Below are 11,906 nucleotides of genomic sequence, written 5' to 3' on the forward strand. Positions count from 1 at the left end.
CAGGTCGTAAGAAACAAGGTAGTGTGATCCAAATCAAAGCCGCTTCAGACTGCGACCGTAACCTAGCAGATGGTATAAGTTACTCACAAGTCCACAACCACACAACATCATTGTTCCACATCTTACCATCAGGACGTTGAACTGTTGCCAGTGTTTCTGATGATCTATGCTGCCTTGCCGAAAAATGCTACCATAGCGCAAATCGAAAGACTCGACTCTACTCGGCCCTGCTCCGTTTTCCATTGCAGATAGTACCCAGAGATAGTATGTAGCTTGTCGTCATAGCGACGCCACACACAACTGCCGTGACGTAATGTTCCCTGTGACACACACACCAGCGATCCACACAGCTTTCTCTTTTTTAAGTTGAAACGTTTCAACATTCCTCAGAATGTAAAGACAGATAAGCGGTATGAAAACCTTCCAGCTGTGTTTTCCTCTGCAGTTGTTGCTGCAGCGGTCTGTGTGACGGCGGGAGCAGAGGGCTCTGTGAGCGGGCGGCTGGCCGGCCTCACATGCTCCTCCCGCGGGTTGGCGCAGGCTTCCCCGCCAGCCACTTGCGGAGCTCCTCAACTCTGAAAATATTCAAGCATTTTTGTTCCGCCAGTAAAACTGTCAATATTTGAAATCTACACAGCTGATTTCTCACCTCAAAACTTCTCAGAAGTGGATTTAGTGATGAAATTCCATATGAAAACTGTACAATATAAAACTTTCTGTTGCTGGCCTCTGTCAGGCGCACGCAATGATGATGCAGTGAATATTATAATATTCTCTTTGACCAATCAGCAGTCTGTCATGTTTTTTCCCGTTACATTTTAGTATCCCTCAGCTCGCTTGGAACCTTGACAGAGGTGAGGTGATACGAAAAAAAGTACCTGGAAGCAGGTACAACATTTCTACAATGGAAAACCAAACAAAGGCAAGTCGAGCCAAAGGGCCTCCGCTCAGACTAGCTTGGTTTGAGGGCGTGTGCCTGGGGTCAGGTACAGTGACCAACTAACACAGGGATCACAACAGACAAAACCCAAACGAGAACACAGAACCAGAACATAGAGTACATTAGACACAAGACATGACTGAAACCCAAAACACAACAGACTAAATACAGATACTGGACACAGGACAGAACCCAAAACACTATGACCGAATACTAAACAGACTACAAATAACATGACAGACAGATACTAAATGAACAAAGGAGAACAGACACGCCCACAGTGTGACAATTTGATATTATTTGATAATTTTTACATAAGTATTATTCTGTTTGAAACAAATAAACTGTTTCATAGTAGTTTCAGTTTTGTGCAAAAAGAATTAAAAGGCCTGTTCCATATGGACGCCTGCCCCAAATGAAGGCAGGGTCAATTCAGTGATTTTAGCAAATAAGCCCGGGCTATTATTCAAAGTTTTATGGTATTCGCTGAATTCTGTATGGCAGGGGCCAAAACTTAATAATGAATTTAACAAATGGGACAAAACAATCATAGAATCTTTCCATACTGAGTTCTTTAAGAGCATCCTGCAGGTGCAGAGAAAAACACCAAATAACCTGTGCAGAGCAGAGCTCGGCCAATACCCCCTCTTACTAATAATTCAAAAAAGATCAATTAAATTTTACAATCACTTAAATCAGTAAACCCCCAGACATACCATCACAAAGCCCTATCATACCAGGAACTGAAACCAGAGAAGAGTCCCCTCAGCCAGCTGGTCCCGAGGCTCTCTGCAGTAACAAGTCCCCAACAGCCTCAGGACAGCAACACCACCTCAAGCAGACCAAACCAAAATATAAAAAAAATATACTGAATACTAGAAAGAAACGACCAAAACACAAAGTAAATTCCAATGTTATCTGACCCTAAAAGATAATTCACACTGGCAAATTACCTGAGCATAATAAAATGTCCTAAACTAAGAAAAGTGTTTTGTTGTGGTTCCTCACGTGGGCTTTTTAAATTCCTCGGACTTATAGATTTGGCTCAGGGCCCTTTCAAAGGATAAGAGTGACAGCCAAGTCCTCCATTGGAAGCCATTATAAATTTGTGTCAAAATGTCTGGAGCAGAGCAGAACGTACCAGTTTTTTCACTTGCTGAAGAGCTCACTTATTTTTACTTTACCCACACAAAAAACATACCACATCGTTCACAAATGCCTTCTGCTGCTGCTGGTCAGGTCAAACAAAGAGGTGGTTACCTTGGTGAAGTAAGTGAGCTGATTAAAGGTCAAGGGACTGGGTCCTCTGTTCTGATTGGTGGACTGAAGTTAAGCTATTTTCTGAACACCTGTTTGTGTCCTCTTCACTGAACACATACATACACACACATTAATACACTGACAGACACAATACACACACAGAGCCCTCAAAGTATGGAGCTTTAAACTTTACTGAATGGGAAAACACTGTGTGACCCAGCAGGCGCACAGACACACACACACTAAAGGAGACTTATTAGGATTCTTATATTTTCTGTCTTATCTATAATGTTACAATGTCAGATGTTCATGTTAAACGTGATCAAAGCTCTACTCTTGGCTCTTAATGATGTTATACAGAGCTAGTTTTCCATATAGAGAGCCTAAGTCCCTCCCCTTCCGGCGGACCACCATGGGACCTTATTTTGGAAAAATATTGTACGGTAGTCAATGGCAGGAGACAACAAATATTTTGATCCCATTTGAATTGTGCCCTGAATTACACATATGATCTTTGCCGATTTAAAAGATACATTTTAAATTAAAGAAGGTCGTAGTTTGATGTAAAACTGTTGAGATATATGAAACTGACTGTGAAAATACGTAATTACAAGGACCACAAACCCAAAAGTCGTGTATGTGACGTCGTAACTTTCTCTGTCAATGACTGAAGCTAACGTTACTGAAGCTAACATCAAAACACTTACATGAGAGGATGATGTGATAAACGAGCCAGGAGTCATTGGATTAAACACATCAGGTGAGATATATTTCTGCGTGGAACATAGCTACATTATCTAGCTAGTAGCAAGAAAGCAAGGAACGTTAGCTAGCTTTACCGTGCTAACATGTTGGTGACATATATTGTGCGAGACGAGAGATGTAGTTCATTGAGCAGTTTCACACAAAACGACATGTAACTTTACTGTTTCACAACAAATTGCAACTTTTTTGACTTGCAAAATTATATTTTAAATTGACCAAAATCATATGTGTAATTCAGGGTTCAATTCTAACGGGATGAAAAGATAAGTTGTCTCTCGCCATTGACTACCGTACATATTTTTTCCAAAATAAGTTCCCATTAGCGGAAGTGAGCGACTTAGGCTCTATATATGGTAATTTGCCTGCAGCCTCAATAACAACTGGCAACTCCTATGCTTAGTTTATCTGTACCGCTGAGCAGCATAATCATCCTGCTTCAGGATCTTGGCCAATCAGAAAATAGTGGGCTTTTGGAGGGGGGAGGGGGGGAATTTAAAGAAACAGGAGCATCTACTGCTTGGCTGAAATGAGAGCTTGCATGAAGTTTAGCAATCCAGTTTAGCATCAGCCTTCAACAGCCGGCATTCTCTAGAAATTGTACTGTCTAGTATAATAATAAAATATATATTAAATATTAAATCAAATTAGAACAGATGACTTTTTAAATATTATTTTTAGAATAGCTTAGGCCCTCTCTGAGCGCCTAGATGGCCCTGACAGTTCCCCTCTGGCTACAGACCTCCAAATGTTGTGTGGCATTCGGATAAGATCGAGAACAGTGCGTTAACGAGCTGCATGGAATGGGTTTCCATGGCTGAGCAGCTGCTTCCAAGTCTTACACTTTGTGTCAGATGCAGTGGTGTAAAGCACGCCGCCACTAGAGCAGTGGAGACATGTTCTCGCAATCCGATGGATGAGTCTGGGTTTGGCGGTTGCCAGGAGAACGGTTCATGCCTGACTGCACTGCGCCAAGTCTAAAGTTTGGTGGAGTGGGGTGTTATGGTGTGGGATTGTTTTCACGGGCTGGGCTTGGCCCATGTTCCAGTGAAAGAAACTGTTTCACCATACCCAGACATTTGGGACAATTTCATGCTACCACCTTTGTGGAAACAGTTTGGGGATGGCCCCTTCCTGTTCCAACATGACTGCGCACCAGTGCACAAAGCAAGGTCCATAAAGACATGGATGAGTGGGTCTGGTGTGGAGAAACTTGACTGGTCTGCACAGGGTCCTGACCCCAACCCAATATGAATTAGAGGGGAGACTGCGAGGCAAACTGCGAGGCAGGCCTTCTTGTCCAACATCTGTGCCTGACCTCACAAATGTGCTTCTAGAAGAATGGTCAAAAATTCCCATGAACACACTCCTAATCCTTGTGGAAGCCTTCCCAGAAGAGTTGAAGCTGTAATAGCTGCAAAGGGTGGGCCATCTCCATATTAAACCCTACGGATTAAGAATGGGATTTCACTAATCTTCATGTGCATGTAAAGGCAGGCGACCCCAAGCTTTTGGCACTATGGTGTATATCTCGCTACAATTTAGTTCAAATGACTGCATCAGTCAAGAAGAGAGTCTGTTGGTTGCCCGAGATAGGTCAAAATGCCTGTTCACAGGGACCGATATGATAATGGTTCCAAATATAATGCGAAGAGTAGCAGTAACCATGCACAACCTTGTCTCGAACCTCTTTCTAAGGTGAAATTATTTGATAGATATCTTGATGATTGTGTCATGTAAACCAAATTTATGTAGGATAAGAAAATTCTAGCTAACTGAATCGAATGCCCTTTCAGCGTCCACGCTTATCACTATTGCTGCTGACAGCTGCTGAGCTACAGGGAGCTCTGGAGGAGACAGCTGGGGCCGCTCCAGAGCTTTTGGACAAATACACACCCGCAGTTGGACCGGATTCTGCTCTGATAACAGAGCCATTTACCACTGAAGGAGCTGAGTTATTTGCTTTTATTAAATTAACTTTTTACTTAAAACGTTGATTTATCTTCACTTGCGCTTCTCAGCAGCGAGCTAGCGTGTTTACGGCCCCACTGTTGTTATATTAGCTGCCAGAGCTCTGTGGGACTACTTCATATTTTTACAAACCAAACAAAACAAGAGACTGCTTGTAAAAAAAAAAAAAGAAAGCGAGGATGTTGAACTACTAGTTACTTGATTCCAGCTGTCATTGTACTTTTGAAAAAAGTTAGCATAGCATAGCCCTGATGAATTTGAACTCCATTTGGGAAACAAGCTTTTTAAAAGTTTGCTTGTCAACTTGCTGACAGACATGACATAACATTTTTGACACAAGGGAAGCAAATAGTCTATATCATCTACATTAAGAAGAGGTCTAAATGACCAACATTCCATTTTATCCTGGCCTTAATTCAGAAAGCTTTTGGAGGGTTTAAGAAAACTCTGTAGTAGCCTTTCATTACACTGCATCCATGCTCACAATATCAGGGAGTTTCTATACTGATTTGGAGAGATCCAGAAGCATGGGTATAAAAGGAGTGTCCCTGGGGAATAATACACATTGCAAAATGAAGATACCCAAGCACAGAAAGCAATTCTCTTTGTCAGATCGCCACTGTCTCCTGCACATTTCTCATGACCTCTCTGATGCGATTTAAGAGGCTGGGAAGATTGCACCAGGTTGCTACCTAAGGGGATGCCTACAAATTTTACAGCATTAAGCGGGCCTGACATTTTTTTTTCAGATAGAGGAATACCCAATTTTGCAAAAGTACATTTGAGAACAAAAATGCATCGATCTGATTTACTGTAAATTTGGATGGTCCACTAGCAGAAAACTGTCTAAGAGATGGAGCACAAAAGGAAGGTTACATTTGTTAAGAAGAATCCATCCAATTCATCTACTCCCTTTCCAATCCCAGATCCTCAGACCAGCTGCTCCTGGATGCTCACTCGATCAAGGCGTTTGCAGTAGTCTCCCCAAAGCTTTGAAACAGTTTACCATTTTCAATTAAATGTTTCCCCTCTGTAGACACTTTAAGGCTTAACTTAAGACCCACATGTTTTTCCAGGCCTTTGAGTGTCTTCCATTACAATTTATGCTTCACTTTTACTCCTCTGTGGTTTAAAACTTGCCTTCTGGTCCTTTACTCATTTATTTATGTATAGAATAGTATTGGTATGCTGGTTACCATGTTAAGTTATCTGATTTTATATTTTATTTTATTGTATAGCACTTTGGTCAATTCTGTTTTTAAATGTGCTTTCTAAATAAACATAGATACTAATGTACACATAGATCCTAATATTACCACAAACTGTCTTCCTCACAACTTTCCATTGCATCGTACTCTGGCAGTTTTAGAGAGAGTTTACATAAAAAAGGGATATTTAAGTGCACAATTTGCAACATCCAATGAGACACAAGTCTTTGCTGTGTAAATGTCTCAACCATACCAGCTGAATAAGACATGTAAAAACTGAAGCTACGTTCATGTGATATATGAAAATTTTCTCCTGTGTTCTGTCAGGATGAGTCTAGTGGTCATTACCTGCATGCCCTCCTGACCAGATATCCCGATGCCCACGTCAGCCACCTGAATCATGCTCACATCATTGGCTCCATCACCTTATGAACAAAAAGGAGATTTTTATTCATATTGCCCACCTCTACAGTCAGTGTTTTATCTGAATTTTGTGTTTGTTGTCATTCAAGGGTCTAACCATAACTTTTGTTTTGCCATGCAGCTCATGCTTAGGCCTGAAGTTTAGTTTTAGGATATTAAATGTCAGAATATGCGAAATATGTACACACGATAAAATGTTCATTAACAAAGAAACCACCAAGCAGTTTTCCTACAGGCTGAGTCCTTACCCACAGCCAGGGTCATAACGCCAAGCTGGTCCTGGATCAGCTGGACCACCTTGCTCTTCTGCAGTGGAGTGGACCTGCAGCAGATGACTGCCTTGCATCTACGGCTCAGCTCAAGGAAGGTGTTCTTCAGCTCCTCCTGCAGGGCCCAGTCCAGCATGCAGCCATCTATAACCAGAATGAAGCCGGCCACAACGCCTGAAGAGAATTCCCTGTGATTCGCTGCTGCAGTCACTTCAGTCAAACTGTCTTCACCACACTGCACTTCCAGTTTGAACTCCTCAAGTAAAGCTGCACATGTATCCTGATGGAGAAGAAATCCAGTGTCACATACAGTTACAGTACAGTCATTTTGCTGCATTTATCACAATAATTATGCAATGTACACAATTATTTTTTGTGTGCATGATTTCTCCTTGAGTAACATTCATTCTTCCCTGAGGATGAGCCATAACTGTTTTGTGACCTTGACATTCCCTCTAAGAGCATCATCAGGCCTAAATAGTGATATCACACACAATAAGTTTGATATATATGACATTATACACACGCAAACACATTTATATACATACATATATATAGCACCTGAATAGCTCAGTGGTTAATGCTACTGACTTTGGTACAGGTGATCGTGGATGGACCAGCTGGACCCTTAGGCAAGGTCCTTAATGCTACTTGCCTACATCAGGCATAATTGAAACCACAAATAGAAGAGTCATACCGGCTTGGACGTCGCCCAGGTCAACAAGGTCCGTGTCAGGTCCTAAGGAACAACCTGATGAGACCCAATGACTAGAGCAGAAAATATGATCTGATCCAATGCTACTATACAGGCAATCCTGGTGAGAGGGGTTGTATGCAGAGACTGTGGGATATATAGGTGCTTCGAAACCTATCATCAACACTGACAAAGAAACAACTCAAGCTCAGTGTTCAGCAACTGCTATCACAAATAGAGATTGATGAGGTACAACAAGGAGGGAGCCAGGGCGACAGGTCAGCGGGGAGATGTCATCATCATCATCCCTACATACAGAGACTGGGTCCCAAGCCCCAATAACAACAAGTTGCTGGCGACTGACCTACTATTGAAGATCATAACCAAGCTGGACCTCCAAGTACAACAACCAAGACTGCCATGGCTAAGTGACAAAGTACCCTCTGAAAGTCTGCTAGAAGATTTGAACATACTATCCCTACTAAAGCCATAATCGAGACCAATGAGCTGATGTACGCCACAACAACAGTGATCCTAGAGATGCTTGGCTATAAGATGAACACCATAAGCCACAAAGAGCAATATCCCCCATGGAGGAGAAGGCTAGAGGCCAAGATCAAGGCAACACGGAGAGAAGTTAGTCAGCTCTTAGAGCTACAGACAGGTGCAAGGAAGAGGCTACCTAAGAAATACTACAAGCTGTCGATACCTGAGGCTCTGGAGACTGCCAAACAAAGACTTACCGCTCTGGCTACCCGTCTAAAGAGAAACAAGAGAGAAGCAGAATCAAGGAGAATAAACCAGATGTTCTCCACTGAATAACACAAGATCAGATCCATCCAGGACTAAGACTAAACAGTCTCCTCCCATATGGAAGAACATATGGGAGGAGGCATCCCACAACACCAATGTTCAGTGGCTAGTGGATCTAAGAACAGATCACACCACAGAACAAGATCCAGTAACCATTCCAATGGCACACATCCAAGAAAGAGTGGCAGGTATGAAGAGCTGGACAAGACCAGGCCCTGACATGATCCACATCTACTGGCTGAAGAAACTAACTGCACTCCATGAACAGCTGGCAGCACAAATGTACTCATGATGAATGGGACCCACCCAGAATGGTTAGGACGGACAGTCCTGATCATGAAAGATCCCTAGAAAGGAACAATCCCATCCAAGTAATGGGCAGTAATACCAGGGGAACCAAGCACCAGCTACTGGTCGATAGAGCAGTCACACAAGACTGCAAGACCAGGCAGGCCAACCTGTGCACCGCCTGGATTGACTACAAGAAAGCCTATGATTCAATGCCACATACATGGACACTGGAATGCTTGGAAATGTACAAGACACTCAACAGGACACTAATAGCTTTCATCAAGAACTCAATGGGGCTGTGGAAAACAAGTCTGGTGTGTGTGTGCGTGCATATATATACACACACACACACACACACACACACACAGTGGGGAGAACAAGTCTTTGATACACTGCTGATTTTGCAGGTTTTCCTACTTCCTACTAATTTTTATCATAGGTACACTTCAACTGTGAGAGACGGAATCTAAACCAAAAATCCAGAAAATCACATTTTTTATTGCATGACAAAAGTATTTGATACATCAGAAAAGCAGAACTTAATATTTGATACAGAAACCTTTGTTTGCAATTACAGAGATCATACGTTTCCTGTAGTTCTTGACCAGGTTTGCACACACTGCAGCAGGGATTTTGGCCCACTCCTCCATACAGACCTTCTCCAGATCCTTCAGGTTTCTGGGCTGTCGCTGTGCAATACGGACTTTCAGCTCCCTCCAAAGATTTTCTATTGGGTTCAGGTCTGGAGACTGGCTAGGCCACTCCAGGACCTTGAGATGCTTCTTACGGAGCCACTCCTTAGTTGCCCTGGCTGTGTGTTTTGGGTCGTTGTCATGCTGGAAGACCCAGCCACGACCCATCTTCAGTGCTCTTACTGAGGGAAGGAGGTTGTTGGCCAAGATCTCGCGATATATGGCCCCATCCATCCTCCCCTCAATATGGTGCAGTCGTCCTGTCCCCTTTGCAGAAAAGCATCCCCAAAGTTTATTGTTTCCACCTCCATGCTTCACGGTTGGGATGGTGTTCTTGGGGTTGTACTCATCCTTCTTCTTCCTCCAAACAAGTGGCGTTTAGACCATAAAGCTCTATTTTTGTCTCATCAGACCACATGACCTTTTCCCATTCCTCCTCTGGATCATCCAGATGGTCATTGGCAAACTTCAGACGGGCCTGGACATGCGCTGGCTTGAGCAGGGGGACCTTGCGTGCACTGCAGGATTTTCATCCACGACGGCGTAGTGTGTTACTAATGGTTTTCTTTGAGATTGACCGTCATCTTGAACTTCTTCCATTTTCTAATAATTGCACCAACAGTTGTTCTCACCACCTTCTCACGAAGCTGCTTGCCTATTCCTGTCCTGTAGCTCATCCCAGCCTTGTGCAGGTCTACAATTTTTATATTATATATATATATATTTTATTTTTTTTTAAATCCCCCTCTCACCCCCTTGTGGGGTGGCATGTGTCAGCCTCAAGCTCGAGTCCTCTAACAGAGGCCTGGGAGTTTGAGGGTTCTGCGCAGTATCTTAGCTGTTCCTAGGACTGCACTCTTCTGGACAGAGACCTCTGATGTTTTACCTGGAATCTGTTGTGCTGTAGTTTGGGGGTGACAGCCCCCAGTGCTCCGATTAGCACTGGCACCACTGTTTCTCTTACTTTCCACATCTTTTCTAGCTCCTCTTTCAGCCCTTGGTATTTCTCAAGCTTCTCGTGTTCTTTCTTCTTGATGTTGCTGTTTCTTTGGATTGCCACATCTATCACTGCAGCCATCTTCTGCTGTTTTTTGATCAACACGATGTCTGGTTGGTTAGCCATCACCAGTTTGTCAGTCTGGATGTTCAAGTCCCACAGGATCTTAGCTCGACACCTTAGGAGGTGTCTTCCATTTTGACCTTGGGACTTCCAGCCCATACTCATGGCAGATGTTCCTGTACACTATGACAGCTACCTGGTTATGGCGTTCCATGTACGCTCTTCCTGCCTGCATCTTACACCCTGCTGTTATGTGCTGTACTGTCTCAGGGGCATCCTTGCACAGTCTACACCTGGGGTCCTGCCTGGTGTGGTAGACCCCAGCCTCTATTGATCTTGTACTGAGTGCCTGTTCTTGTGCTGCCATGTTTAGTGCTTCTGTGCTGTCCTTCAATCCAGCCTTTTCCATCCACTGCTAGGATTTCTTGATATCAGCCACTTCTTCTAAACTCAGCAAAAAAAGAAACGTCCCTTTTTCAGGACTGTGTATTTCAACAATAATGTTATAAAAATCCAAACAATTTTACAGATCTTCATTGTAAAGGGTTTAAACAATGTTTTCCATGCATGTTCAATTTACCATAATCAATTAATTAACATGCACCTGTGGAATGGTCATTAAGACCTTAACAGCTTACAGAGAGTAGGCACTTAAGGTCACAGTTCTAAAAACGCAGGACACTAAAGAGACTTGTCTACCGACTGTGAAAAACACCCAAAGAAAGATGCCCAGGGTCCCTGCTCATCTGCGTGAACGTGCATTAGGCATGCTGCAGGGAAGCATGAGGACTGCTGATGTGGCCAGGGCAATAAATTGCCATGTCCGCACTGTGAGACGCCTATGACAGCGCTACAGGGAGACAGGAAGGACAGCTGATCATCCTCGCAGTGGAAGACCACGTGTAACAACACCTGCACAGGATCGGTATATCCGAATATCACACCTGCGTGACAGGTACAGGATGGCCACAACAACTGCCCGAGTCACACCAGGAACACACAATCCCTCCATCAGTGCTCAGACTGTCCGCAATAGGCTGAGAGAGGCTGGACTGAGGGCTTGTAGGCCTGTTGTAAGGCAGGTCCTTACCAGACATCACCAGCACCAACGCCGCCTATGGGCACAAACCCACCTTCGCTGGACCAGACAGGAATGGCAAAAAGTGCTCTTCACTGATGAGTCACGGTTTTGTCTCACCAGGGGTGATGGACGGATTCGTGTTTATTGTCGAAGGAATGAGCGTTACACCGAGGCCTGTACTCTGGAGCGGGATCGATTTGGAGGTGGGGGGTCCGTCATGGTCTGGGGCGGTATATCACATCACCATCGGACTGAGCTTGTTGTCATTGCAGGCAATCTCAATGCCTTGCGGTACAGGGAAGACATCCTCCTCCCTCATGTGGTACCCTTTATGCATGCTCATCCGGAGATGATCCTCCAGCAGGACAATGCCACCAGCCATACTGCTCGTTCTGTGCGTGAGTTTCTGCATGACAGCAATGTCAGTGTTCTGCCATGGCCA

General features: G+C 43.8%; 1 protein-coding gene across 1 annotated transcript in view; it reads right to left on the reverse strand.

Moving 5' to 3' along the window:
- LOC123978622 (phospholipid-transporting ATPase VD-like) overlaps nucleotides 1-11,846 on the reverse strand; it is a 21,005-nt gene extending 9,159 nt beyond the window's left edge. The window contains exons 1-4 of the mRNA XM_046061960.1: nucleotides 11,709-11,846; nucleotides 11,328-11,498; nucleotides 6,813-7,113; nucleotides 6,490-6,566 (exon numbers count right to left, since the gene is read on the reverse strand). Of these exons, the coding sequence (XP_045917916.1) occupies nucleotides 6,490-6,566; nucleotides 6,813-7,113; nucleotides 11,328-11,498; nucleotides 11,709-11,846 (687 nt within the window). The remainder of the gene's footprint in view (nucleotides 1-6,489; nucleotides 6,567-6,812; nucleotides 7,114-11,327; nucleotides 11,499-11,708) is intronic.
- Between the last annotated feature and the right edge of the window lie 60 nt (nucleotides 11,847-11,906).

Source organism: Micropterus dolomieu, linkage group LG11 (genome assembly GCF_021292245.1).
Source record: "Micropterus dolomieu isolate WLL.071019.BEF.003 ecotype Adirondacks linkage group LG11, ASM2129224v1, whole genome shotgun sequence".
In the NCBI taxonomy this organism is placed as follows: Eukaryota; Metazoa; Chordata; class Actinopteri; order Centrarchiformes; family Centrarchidae; genus Micropterus; species Micropterus dolomieu.